The sequence below is a fragment of the Fusarium oxysporum genome, chromosome 8, assembly GCF_000149955.1.
Source record: "Fusarium oxysporum f. sp. lycopersici 4287 chromosome 8, whole genome shotgun sequence".
NCBI classification, from domain to species: Eukaryota; Fungi; Ascomycota; class Sordariomycetes; order Hypocreales; family Nectriaceae; genus Fusarium; species Fusarium oxysporum.
The window spans coordinates 2,499,754-2,512,263 of NC_030993.1; the positions used below are offsets into that span (position 1 = coordinate 2,499,754).

The window sequence follows — 12,510 nt, forward strand, 5'->3', positions numbered from 1 at the left end:
AGTGGCGTGTGAATGAGTGGGATCTAAAACGGCTGAAACAGGAGTGGGTTCGGATTGCCGACCCAGCCGTCTGGGTTCGTTTATGTCGTGCAACAAGGAGGCCGAGATGTTTGACGTCCGAGGACTTGAAGGGGCTCGATAGGCGAGTATCGTGCAGTCTTGTGTCGCCGTCTCTTGAACGAACCCCTCTATGGTCGTCATGAGGTGCGTCCTGTCCTTCAAAGATGCCTCGCCTCACCTCATCTCATCCTTGCCTCATATGATCTCATATCATAATGGTCCGGGGGTTGATAGTAGATGTAACGAGATGGTCAGAACTCACTCTGTTTCTTTTACTTCTTGTTTGCTTCGCTCCGTTGCCTTGACCATCATCTGTCGACTTCCTCTTATTGGCATTAGACGCGCTCGCACCGTGAGCGGAATTGTCGCCGACAGAGGCGGAACTTGGACTGGCATGATTCTCGTAAGCAATAGGAGCACCCGTAGAGGCTCCCACGGCGCTCCCGGGGGTACGGGCTGGAGTCCCACCTCGTCCGGCGCCGGAGCCGGGGCCGAGAGACGGGCTCGAGGTTGGATTCAATACAGGAACTTGGGCAAGGAATCTGAGGTCGCTTGCTTGTGTCTCGATCTGCTCCATTGTGCCAAAATGGCCATCGACTGTGGCGGAGTCGTCGGAAAGGTGAGAGTGAGAGAGCGATTGATGAGTGGGTAATATTTGATGATGAAGGGCGTGAGGGTGAGTGTAGGGTGAGTTTGGGTGCGATTGAGGATGAATGTGAGGATGATTGTGAGCGCGAACTGCTAGAGGTGACGCGAATTGTGCATGCGTAAAAGGTATTATCACTGGACTTCCAGCTGGGTCATGGTCGGGGGCCACTAGGTCGGTAGCAGTAACGGGGCGCTGAGAACTGCGCCTGCGCCAACGCCAGGTGCTACCCTCGCTCCTCCCAGGTATGCTCTGGTTGCCAGGATGCGAATGAGGATGATGACCTAGCGGTATATCCACGTGACCCGCATATTCTGAAGTGATAGGAGCGGAATGCACGGTCCTGCCGCCGAGGAAATCATCGGCTTCAATCGCTTGTTGCTGCTGAATAACACCTTCATCCATATCCATCTCCCCCTCGGCATCCCTCACACCGAAGACGTGGTAATAGCCCTCCAGCCTTGCTTTTCTTCAGTAATCACCTGAAAACTGAACCGTTACGCTCTCCCGTGCGCACAACGCCAAGAAAGAGCAATGCCGGGAAAGGGAATTCCAGCCGGATCCAACCAAAAGCGTCCCTCTTAGAACTGTCGGGTCCGCATGGACTGATCCAGAGTCTCGGAGCCGAAACCTAATCAAATGCGTCCCGTCCACTTGGTAATTTCGATTGGGCAACAATTCCAATGAGGTTGGTGCTCCAAGAGTCCTGTGCTGGTCGATCGCTACAGATTCCTCAATAACAATCGAGTGTCTGTTGTGAGGATATCGATGTTGATATCGTCTCGGTATCCATACAGTTGGAAGCTGGCGGTCGCAATAACAACCCAATATGATAATGACTGTGAACAATTGTCGAAACTCCTGGTCTGCCGGAGGAAGTTGAACTCGGCTTTCGATAACAGCTTTTTGATCTCTCGGTTGGCGATTCGTCCTCCGTCGTGATATGCGATGCTTCTTTAACACGATCGTTGATGGGGACCTCGCTCAACTTAAACAACTATACCGGCTGTTGAATACTCAACGGCGAACTCTACACAGCGCTCACCTCCCTTGCTCTCTGCCTTACCTGTGGAGATTGACCACCGCTCTAGCTTCCTTTGGACATTGTCCTCTTATCACGCCGCACGCCTAGCTTCATAGTCACAGTTTTGATGCCCTCTTGGCGGAGACTCCTCACCTGCACGCCGTCAAGTTACTCAAGGGGCATACAACCCACCCTACTAGTTACCTGACAAGGCCCTGACCAGACATCAACTAGGCCTATGTAGCGTGGCCCTGATCCGAACAGTCCGGTATCGCACACGTCCCACGCCTTACGCTCAGAATACTCTTCTGGGCCATGACACGCATCACAAAAGTTTCAAGGATGGAGAGACATTAGCAACTCCTCTTGGCCATCCTCGATCTTGAGTCAGAACTTGCAGGTTATGGACGAAGGTTTCTTTTTTTATGGCGTCTAGGAGCTACCTATCGACAGCCACAAGTATAAAGCTTCGGTTCTCGAATTTGGGCTCAAGCCTCTTCCCCACGGCCGGGTCAGCAACCCCCGTCTTGCGCGCCGTGCACAAGAGCTTAAACCCTCGATACGTGCTTCACCTCTCATACGACCGCAAATCGAGCTTGTATCATGTAGAGATTAGGTGTACCTTCATCGACCATCTGCGGGAAACTTCATTAACTACCATGCTAGTGTGGGTGGGGCCTCCGTCAAACCTGCAAGCCACAGGGTGCTTCATACAGTATCGAGACGAGTTCCTGTTTCGGGACGCCCTCGTCTTTGAATCCCTTCCGATTGGGCTCACCATTGTTTCGTCAGCCGGTGGCTGTCAAAATGCCTTGGAACTCGTGGGATGACCCTGCCTAGTCAAGCTTTTTGTCTCTCGAGGCCCCAGCCATCCCTACAGCATACAGCATGGAAGCATGTTTCAAGAATGAGGACTCAGAAGTCTTTAGCCTTGTCGATGCCACGAGGTTGAGGATCGTTTCGCCCACTTTGTTAGTAAGTCCAAGCTGAAAGAAAATACGGGGCAGAATCCACTTGATGAGTCGTCATTGCTCAAGCGCTGTAAGTTGGCGCGGCAAGTTCCTTGTTCATCCTCGTGAGTTGACATCTTGGCGGCAGCTAATCCACTTCGAGGCTGTTTCTCGCGGATGTCACCTTAACTATGTGCTGATCTTTAACCGACCACATGGCATAGCGTTCAGTGTCAAAGCTGGCGGCGCTTTTGTCAGTCTCGGATTTCGGGAAAGGATTAACCTAAGCGACAAGGCTCTTATATGATCAGATCAAAATGCTGGAGAAACACCCCCTGTCTAGTACCGGTACATGAACATATCTTGTTACCAGGAGCTCCACTAGCCTCGGTACGCAGAGCGTGAACTTTGAGGAATATGAGGCCCCTTCGCTGAACCATATCTCAGCCTCGAGGACGATGAGCTTGGGCGCTCTTCGCTACGTCAGAGTGGCTCGATAACTGAACTTGAGCGCTCATGTGTCGAAAAAATCTTAGCAGTCCAACTTCAATCCGGCATCTCGACTCGAGTGACCAGGGTCAGGTCTTTGGCTGGGTGATTATCTTTGATTTGAAAGCCATTCTAGGGACCTTCTCATTAGTCTTTGATGCGTCTGTCTGATCTGTCATATACGCCTTTTAACATCCTATAGGATAGGACCCCTCTTTCTTTTCCCCTTACATGCAACTAACGCTTCTTGACCCCAGTCTATACTACCGCGGTTGGCGTCAAAGTCAGGGCGGGACAAGCATTAAGAGTCATCAAGCGAATTTGTTGGTGAAAGCCCAATTTCTTCTGCAGTTAGGCGTATCAGGGCTATCGTCATCGTATTTGAGGCCAATGAGCAGACAACATTGCTCCGCCGGGTAATAACCCATCAGTCGAGACTGTCCAGTCACTGAACAAACAAGCACACAATAGGTAACGAGGATATCTGGATATGTTGACGAGTTCGCCGATCCTCATTCCTGATTTGATCAACACACCACCTGTTGGTTGTTTTAACAGGGCGCGCTTCACATTCATCCATCATGCAGGAACAAGAACGGACCGCTCTCTCAAACCGGCAATGTATTCGGCAACGGCTGAGGCTTGGCAACGGCTTTCTTTATATTCGGATGAGGCAAAGTTAACTTCCCACCTTGGTGTAATGCCTCTGCTAGCTACACTTGCTTGCAGACGATCTTGCAGGTAACGCAATAGGAGAAAATTTCCGTTGTATTCCTCAGACCGCCACAATCCTCATAGCCTGCTCGGAACGAGGTCGTGACAACTGGTAGCATAGTAATTATGGTTCGAGCTATCCGCACTTAACAGTTCTATGTGTAACCGAAAGCGAATTGGGGGTCACAGTATTAGAACACGCTTTGTGGTAGACGTACAAGTGTACATAATCACGTAACCTCTACTCTTTTGTTGCTTGCTTCTAACTACTGTCAACCGACGCCCTCGAACTGGATGATAATTAACCTTGTTCCACAACTCCATGCTAATCTAGATCTAGATGCTCCAACGAGTCGGCCACAAACAATGCATACTGATCCGGCGACTCGGCCGGATCTCCGCTCAACTCACGGCCCCACTCACCATCTCCGTCCCCGATTTCACTCGGCTCAGTCTCCGTTTCAGCCGGTGTCTCTGGTGGAGTTTGTAGGCCAGGCAGGCCTGCGCCATGAGACATATTCCGCTTCAACATGCACATCTCAACTGTGATACCAGGACCGAAAGCACAACCAACGACATAGTCACGAACTCGTCCGTCAGGCGCCATGGCATCCATATCTTTTGAACGTAGGCGATCCATGACACTGAAGATGGTAGCTGAACTTGAGTTGCCATGATTGATGTATGTGTCGTAACTTGCCCGTTGGTGTTCCGGTGTAATATCCATGGCTCTCTCAGCGCCGGAAAGGATGGTAGCGCCGCCAGGGTGCATCGCCCAGTCGAAGTCGGCTGCTTTCTGGTAGTCTGGAGGGAGTTGAGGCAGAGATGCCTTGAGGTCGTTGAAAGCTGGGCCAATTGAGGCAGCAGTGAGCTTGGGAACACGAGGTGTGAGAACAACTTTCCAGCCTATCATTCTGTCAGTTTCGGTCTTGAAAAAACACTATGGAGGTATTGAAGCTTACCGACTGGGTCAACATCAAACCCCAAGTCATCCTCAGTATCTGGTATGGTCCTGTGGTCCCAGCCGAGGAGGTCATATACCGGTTCAGAAGGTTCACCGATACCGTTGCTCAACACAGCGGCACTACCACAGTCTGAAAAAAGGCATGCACCTATTCTTGTCTGCTGCAGCTCGTTGATGCTATCTAGCTCACTACGTACCATAGTGGTACTAACCTCAAGTGCTACACACAGAACGCGCGCGGGCAAACCGCGTGCTTTATGACCAAGGGCTAGGTTCGCGCCTGTTCGGAGAGTTGCTAGTCCACCGCTGCAACCAACACCATGAAGCAAGACCTTCTCTACACCATGCGTTATGCCCAGACCTTTTGCGACAAAGTGGTCGAAACCCGGGTTTGCGCTGTCTGTACATGTTGTGGCGACTATGTGGGTAATGAATCTTGTGTCAATCTTGGCCTCGTCAATGGCCTTTCGAGCGGCTCGAATCGCGAGAGGAACACCATCGGAGAGAAACAGAGTGTGGAGCTCTGCTATTGAGGGCGCATCTTTCTTGTTAACAGCTGGGTGGTCGGGTGTTCCAATGGACGACCGTGTGTCAATTCCGGTATATCTGTTGATTCCGAGGACTTTTTGCATACTATCATGACCTATTAGCCACTGAGGGAGGCATGTTGGTGGTGGTGGGACTCACGAAGGTGTATCGGGATAGAATCTGTCACTAAGGGTGTTGAGGCAAGTATAATCTAGGGAATGTGGTGGGTACTCGGCGCTGATGCCGATGATGGAGAGACCCAGCTCTCCAAATGTGCTTGGAGCTGACATGACTGATCTGATGAAGCTATTTGTCGTGAAAGGTGGCTGGCGCTTATATCCCCAACACTTTGTCAGGCGGAGGGGAATGGGATAAATGAGCTGCAGAAAAGCGATTGAGCGATACAGCGGTTAGTTTAGTATGCTTGAATGGAAGATTGATATCAGGCACATCCAATTGATGTCGCTACAGAGGAATAGAATGTCGTTGACGTGTTCAATCGCCAATATCTGTTATCTCGTTCGGCCGCGTGAGCTTAATCGATGACGCTATCTTGATGCCAGGGCTAGGGGAGCTGCAGGTTTAGATGCAGGGGTTGGATAAATAATGGGGGGGAATGCGAAAAATGGTAATGATGATGGTGAGAGGAGAGAATAATAGAGGACAGAACAAGTTGTTGTGGGAAGAGGAATTTGTTTATGCAGCTGTGGCACCAAAATGCAGTAGTAGCCAAGGTAGATGTCACAGTAATGTCTCAAATATGGTTTGGAGGGGTTACCCAAGTGAGGGGGACGTTGAGGATATGCCGAGATGAATAAAAAGTCATTGAATGATATGAGCTACTTCTTCTGTTCAAGTGATAATTTAACAAGGTTCTCACTTGTCTTTTCTGGGATACGTCGATATTTATAAGCGTTGACTGTTTCTCAAGATGGGGGAAAAGTGGTAACTAGTAGTGATTGCCTGTGATAACTTCTATGATCTCGTTCATGAAACGAACGCTGAAACCTCGTTGGTTCATGCTTCTCTAGGTAAACGTCATGCCTCGGTTGAGGTGTACGTAAGTTGGACCGACGGATAGAATCACGTTCCGACTGAAAGTCTTAGGATATCTTGAATATATTGATTAGGTTACTAGAGTGGTTGTCCATCGCATTTCTCGTGACGAATACGAGGGAGCGAAAACACAGCCCTCTTTGCTTACACTATATGCGAATACGTCCAAAAGTCAATATTTACAACACCAACGGAAAACTTTGATAGAACAATCACTAAGGTATGATGTGCTCATGTGAATATTTATGCTCAATATAATAGTTTGTGGTTGATGTGTGGATTCAAGGTTGCATCATGATAGCGCGTGTGGACTGAGACAACTTCAACCTTGCAACCCATAGTCACAGTCAAGACGACAATGGATTATCTCAGCTTCGTCTTGGAACAGCCTATTGTTCTATCAACAACACTCCTTTTATTTCTATATTTATTAGGAAAGAAATCACCAAAGCCCACGCGCAATGGCAAACCTCTTAGGTTGGTATTCACTCAATTCACATACCCTATGCTCACTCATCATGCCACTTTATAACATATAGGTGCCTTACTAACAGTCAACCAGAAAACCTCCAAACTCACTACCACTGGTAGGGAATGGTATCATGTTCCTTCAGCCTCGCCAACGTCTCTTTTCCTGGTTCCATCGCTGCGAGCGTCTGTATGGCTATGAAACTCTCCATATCACTGTTCCTACTCTCCCACCTGGTGTCATTATCAACAATCCCCAGAACCTAGAGTTCATCTTCCGCCATGAGGGAATCTTTGAAAAGGGAGAATTCTTCAAACAGCGATCTTGGGACTTATTCGGTCATGGCATCATCAATGTGGACGGCGAGTTCTGGCGCCTGCAGCGCAAGGCTGGTCTACGATTTCTCTCCACAGCTGCTTTGAAGACTCTGACGAGTGACCGATTACCAGAGTACCTAGAACATGCCATTCACGTTCTCAAGGGCAAAGAAGCCGAGAGAGACGTAGTGGACTTACAGGCCGTGATACACGAAGTGACGACGCAGCTCATGGGACGAATGGCATACAACATGGAGATGCACGCCGACGATGATTTTACTGTTGCTTTTGAGCATGCTTCAGGAGCTACAGCCGAAAGGTTCCAGAACCCATTATGGTTTGTGACAGAAATGTTCTTTGGAACTCGAATGCGACGTTCTATTAGAACTGTCAAGGCGTATGGGCAGCGGATCGTCAAGAGCGCAGTGGCTGATCGCGAGGAAACGGAGGGAAAGACTCAGTCCGATGCGCCAGGAAGTCTCATTCAGTCTTTATTGGATGCAATTGGCGACGGCGACCTTGTAGCAGATGCTGCACTGAATTATCTTTCGGCAGGGAGAGATACCGTTGCTCAGGCACTTACGTGGACGCTATATTTGCTCATGAAGCACCCAGAAGTGACCAACAAGCTATGCCAGTCGATCCAAGACCTACGAGATGAAGTCAGAGACCAAGATCACTCTGAGAACGACCCTGAACTTCTTACCCCGGTACGACTCCCCTACGTCCTAGCAGTCTTCTACGAAACCCTCCGCCTTCGACCTCCCATCCCCTTCGAAATCAAACAAGCTCAGCAAGAAACGATCCTTCCCGATGGAACATTCCTCCCAAAAGGTGCTGTCGTGTTATGGTGTGCTTGGGCAATGGCCGCTCTCACACAACTTGGGGTCCTGATGCAGATGAGTTCCGCCCAGAGCGATGGCTAACTACGTCTCCATCTGGTGATGTGACAGTTATGCAGCGTTCAGCAGCCGAGTTTCCTGTCTTCAATGGTGGACCTCGAGTATGCCTGGGGAAGAAGATGGCACAGTTGGTTGCTGTGCAGACATTGGCGAGGCTGGTACCTCTGTTTGACTTCAAACCTGCTTTCGAAGGCGAGAGAGTGAGCAAAAGTAGTTTGACTCTTCCGATGGAGGGTGGCTTACCAGTGTATGTGCATGCTAGAAAGACCTCCGAAACATCATAGAGAATATTCTTTAGGAAATAAACTTTTATTACTCCTGGTATCGCTATATATAGAGTACGCCTAGTCAAATGTAATCTTGGATCCCGCAAATGCCGCTGTCTTCTCTGCATCCTTTGCTTGCTTCCTCGCTGCCCAGCTAGGATGCAATGGTCCTTCATCATCCTTCTTTGGAGGCGGCCTCTTCACCTCAGGCTTGCTCTCCGCTCCGGCACTACCGCCTTGCCTGGCCGCAAGAGGATTGCGAATGCCCTTCTTCCAGGGCGTTCGCGGGCCATCTCCTGGCTCTACAGCACCACGCTTACCATCCCATCCAGAATCACGGCCGCGTTGTGTTTCCCAAGCAGGCTTTTGTAAGTGCTTGGCCTTGTTACCAAATTTCTTCTCCCAAATTGCCTGGCGGGCTCGTTGGCCGCGGCGTTTCTTTGCTGGGGCAACATCAACGTCGGAGGCGGACTCAGAACCTGAGATGTAACCACCCATGAGTGTGGGTAGGAAGGTCGAGTCACGAGGACGAGCGGGTGCTGATGCCTTGTCCTTGCTCTTCTTCTTCTTGGCTGGAGGTGGCGAGGGCGAAGCTGAGACAGAGAGTTCTTCTTCTTCTTCTTCTTCATCGTCTTCTTCTTCCTCTGATTCGGAACCGAGCGCTGGTGCGGTATCTGAGCCAGAAACGGATATGTCGTCGAGATTGACCTTCTCTTTGCCCTTGAAGCGCTCGAATCTCTCATCGTCGAAATCGTCTTCGTCTTCAGAATCGGAAGAGCCGCCTAGCAAGTGATCATACTTGGACAAAGATTTCTCTTCCTTCGCTTCATCTTCACTGTCAAGCTCTTCAGGTTCCTGAACAGGATCGTCATGATCTGAGAACCCCTCGAATTCCGACTCTTCCTCTTCAACCTCATCCTCCTTCTCAATTGACGCTCGCACGTCTTCCTTAGTAGCTCTAGCCTCAGCCTTAGGCTCCCCTTCTATCCTATCGGACGGTTGTTCCCCTTTCTCTTCCTTCTTGGACTTTCGTACGCGTTTCGCCTTTCCGGGTAGAGGGACGTCGAGGGCCTGGCAGAAGGTGGTGATGGCGCGGGTGATGGCTTGTTTGACGAGTTCACGATTATATAGTGCACTGGTAACATTGTGTAGCGCAGCCTGTTCTTCGGGAGTAAGCTCGGGTTTGGGAACGCCGGTGCGAATCTCTTCGGGGAGGTCGGTGGATGCAGCAAGGTCTTTGACTTTGAGGATCGACGAGTAGAGGTGAGCGCGCGCTGTTTGATGAAGGTCAAGAGACTAGATAATTCTCGTTAGGAGACTATTAATTGAGACAACGCGCCTTGTGAAGACTCACCTTCAAGACCGTCACCTCTCGTTCCAGTCTTTCCTTCTTATCAGGCTCAACTCCATCTTCATGAAGTCTCTTACTATATCGCTGGCGCTCTAGGCCCTTTGCAGCCTTGAGTGCCTTTGAGACATCATTACAGTGCTTTTCAAGCTTATCCCCAAGATTGGGCTCCCCGCGCTTTCGTTTTGGCATTGTCTGGCCTTTTTATGTTGTTGGAAAACCGCTTCCGCAGTGTCGCAAAAAAGTTCTATATCGGAGCCGCAACGAAACCTCCATTAGTGCGAGAGATAACCCGATTACTGTGCACAGATGCCCAAGATTGTGGCGAACACACAGTGCGAACTGGTGCGCCTGGCGATGGTGGGGATTTTGACATTGGATCGATTCGTATGCGGGGGATGCGGCATCGATCATTAATTATCCATGTCTATTATAACTTCGATGGAGCTAGTATCGGATTGTGCATATAAAAGAAGCTTGATAGAAGTCTATAAATATTCTGGATGATGGGTTGGTCTAAGCAAAACTAAGTACCTACACTGCAACGTGTAAGTGATCTGAAAGGAAGATTAGATTCTGCGGCGAAGTCAGCATACCTAACCCTTTCACAAATATGTTCTATTTGAGTCTCAGACAGCTTTGAACAACAGAGCAAACCATAGTCAAGTTTTCGGACCTTTTCATGTCTGAAAAGAGAATATCTTGCATATCGAGTCCATATTTGATCACTTTACTCGGGATCCATCTTCCACTCCCTCGGACATGGGCCGAGTGTAATTCAGCAGGAGCAATAATGATCCTCTTCTTGATATCATAATATTCTCATCCTAACACGTCATCCAGTTTTTATGTCAATGGCATACCCGCGGTATTGTTCGGTTATGGTGTTTCAAGAACTTGTTGATCCTACGTGGCTGGCTAACTGCCAAGCGGTGTATGTAATGTCCATCTGAAAAGCGCGATACAAGTCGAGACAAGCCTTTGTCACCATAACCTCGGATATATCACACAAAATGCTTCGCCTCAACTCCTAGACCACCGCCTACAACTATCTATTGGACCCTGAATGGAGGCATTTAAACTGGGTGTGAATTAAGTAATGCCGTTTCGCTCGAAACCCTGTTCTCAGGGAGATCTTGCGTAATGACGAGGCAATTCGGAGCATGCACGTTGTTACATCTCGCAATCCGAAGGGCTCTATACTCAGTCCGTTCGGCTCGGTTAGTTGCCGGCCAGTTATCGTAGACAGGTTTGCAAACTCAAGCATCACCGTCAATCAAATCAATGAGATGCCGTTGGAGAGATGCCTTGTGGATCTAGACTGAGACTGTGTACATGGATCGCTGACAGGGGAGAGAAATGCACTTCCGCAACTTGAAGTCCGGTGATTGAGGAACAATTCAGCATAGCTTGGCAAGCTCAGCCGTGGGGTTCCAAGACATGGATTAGGCGTAAGAAATAAGTCGGGATGTGGACAGGCAGAGACTAATAATGTGATTCTACAGGTCACTGAGAGCAGGCTGTGTTTCTCGCACATCTAAAGCCGGGTGAGGTAGCCAACCACTCATCATGATGTTATCTGAGGATACGACCTTGCGAGTTTTGCATTTCCGCCCAAACAGTCTCAAACATTTACGGCGTCTCTTTTCGTCGAGGTGTGATTCTTGGCGAGGAATAATATCTGGCAACAAATAGTAAAAGTCGGGTGATCTTGGCGGAGACATCTGGGGGACCATCTTCGAGATGGAGTGTTGGAGTAACCCTGTTGGAGATGGAAGTCAACTCTATCGAGGCGTCGATACCCGTTCCTTGCTGTGCTATGGGGTGATTGATATGATGAGGTCTTCAAGACAAGACAAAGATGGGGGTTAATGGCTCAACATCATGTTTGTCTACTTTCTACATGTCTAATGACGTGCTTCTTGAGAGGATTATGGTGAGGCTGCTGTGGCTCAAGATGGCATCTTGCATGTAGGATGGGCAGACCAGAACCCCCAAATGCTCCAAATAGTCTCCCATGATATCACAGCCTAACCATCTGTGCCAGTTCCCCCAAGCTATCTACGGAGTAGATTATAGGCAGATAGGACCGAATAAACCGGAGATGCCATAAAGCACAAGGGGCCCCGCGCACTCCCTGCTCTTCGTCATATGCAAGAATCTCGAGATTTTGGGGTTCAAGTTGCTAGGGCTGAATCTTTGGGGGTTGGGGTTCCATGATGAAAATTTTCCATGTCTCAACTCCAATTTTGGAGACACGATCCAGACTATCGAGTCTTGTTGAAACCCCAACCTAATTCACATGTTTATTTTGCAATTGAATCTCTGCTATGATAAGATATGGCCCCGTAGAGGTGAAGGATGTGTTAGCGGTCTGCTTATCGGTAATGACGACTCCGAAAATTGGTGCCTCCTCGGAATATACTTCCTCGGGACCTGCGCCGGACTCGTAAGAATCCAATGAGTGAGTGTTGCCCTTGATCGACCACGCCTAGAATTTCCAGAGACTCCACTAACTAGATGAATAGGTAGCCTTGTAAATGGACACTATCTCAAGTTGAGGCTCTTGTTCTAAGACCCATCCTAACCACCCTAGCCGTACTCTGATGTGTGTCTGTTGTTGAGCGCCTTCGCGTTGCATTACATATCTTGTGAGAAACGGGCCGTTATGAACGGTTTGGTTACCTGTTGTTGAGAGAGTCAAGACAGTTTACATGTGAAATGCGACATCAGTCTGCCACGACATGAACTCATAGTCATGGTTTAGATGAGTGAAT

The 12,510-nt window shown here is 49.2% G+C and overlaps 5 protein-coding genes across 7 annotated transcripts; 2 read left to right on the plus strand and 3 right to left on the minus strand.

The window, feature by feature from the left end:
- Positions 1–91: 91 nt before the first annotated feature.
- FOXG_03443 (uncharacterized protein) lies at positions 92–1,655 on the minus strand. Its single transcript, XM_018381174.1, has one exon. It carries the CDS (start codon positions 1,115–1,117, stop codon positions 266–268), a length of 852 nt encoding a protein of 283 aa, XP_018237605.1. The 5' UTR covers positions 1,118–1,655; the 3' UTR covers positions 92–265.
- FOXG_18555 (uncharacterized protein) lies at positions 1,107–5,881 on the plus strand. Of its 2 annotated transcripts, XM_018398684.1 has the most exons (3): positions 1,107–2,771; positions 2,829–3,070; positions 3,128–5,881. In XM_018398684.1, the coding sequence occupies exon 1, from the start codon at positions 2,156–2,158 to the stop codon at positions 2,558–2,560; it is 405 nt and encodes a 134-aa protein (XP_018237607.1). In that variant the 5' UTR covers positions 1,107–2,155; the 3' UTR covers positions 2,561–2,771; positions 2,829–3,070; positions 3,128–5,881. The 2 variants fall into 2 exon arrangements, with proteins under 2 accessions (XP_018237607.1, XP_018237606.1); XM_018398683.1 differs by having other exon boundaries at positions 2,829–5,881.
- FOXG_03444 (uncharacterized protein) lies at positions 3,299–6,396 on the minus strand. Of its 2 annotated transcripts, XM_018381175.1 has the most exons (3): positions 5,535–6,396; positions 4,846–5,480; positions 3,299–4,789 (listed from the first exon to the last, which is right to left on the minus strand). In XM_018381175.1, exons 1-3 carry the CDS (start codon positions 5,663–5,665, stop codon positions 4,209–4,211), a joined length of 1,347 nt encoding a protein of 448 aa, XP_018237608.1. In that variant the 5' UTR covers positions 5,666–6,396; the 3' UTR covers positions 3,299–4,208. The 2 variants fall into 2 exon arrangements, with proteins under 2 accessions (XP_018237608.1, XP_018237609.1); XM_018381176.1 differs by having other exon boundaries at positions 4,846–6,232.
- Positions 6,397–6,564: 168 nt separating this feature from the next.
- On the plus strand, positions 6,565–9,537 carry FOXG_03445 (cytochrome P450 oxidoreductase). Its single transcript, XM_018381177.1, has 2 exons — positions 6,565–6,908; positions 6,994–9,537. The coding sequence occupies exons 1-2, from the start codon at positions 6,790–6,792 to the stop codon at positions 8,141–8,143; spliced, it is 1,269 nt and encodes a 422-aa protein (XP_018237610.1). The 5' UTR covers positions 6,565–6,789; the 3' UTR covers positions 8,144–9,537.
- On the minus strand, positions 7,030–10,189 carry FOXG_03446 (uncharacterized protein). The gene is made up of 2 exons (XM_018381178.1): positions 9,740–10,189; positions 7,030–9,681 (listed from the first exon to the last, which is right to left on the minus strand). The coding sequence occupies exons 1-2, from the start codon at positions 9,923–9,925 to the stop codon at positions 8,464–8,466; spliced, it is 1,404 nt and encodes a 467-aa protein (XP_018237611.1). The 5' UTR covers positions 9,926–10,189; the 3' UTR covers positions 7,030–8,463.
- Positions 10,190–12,510: the final 2,321 nt, after the last annotated feature.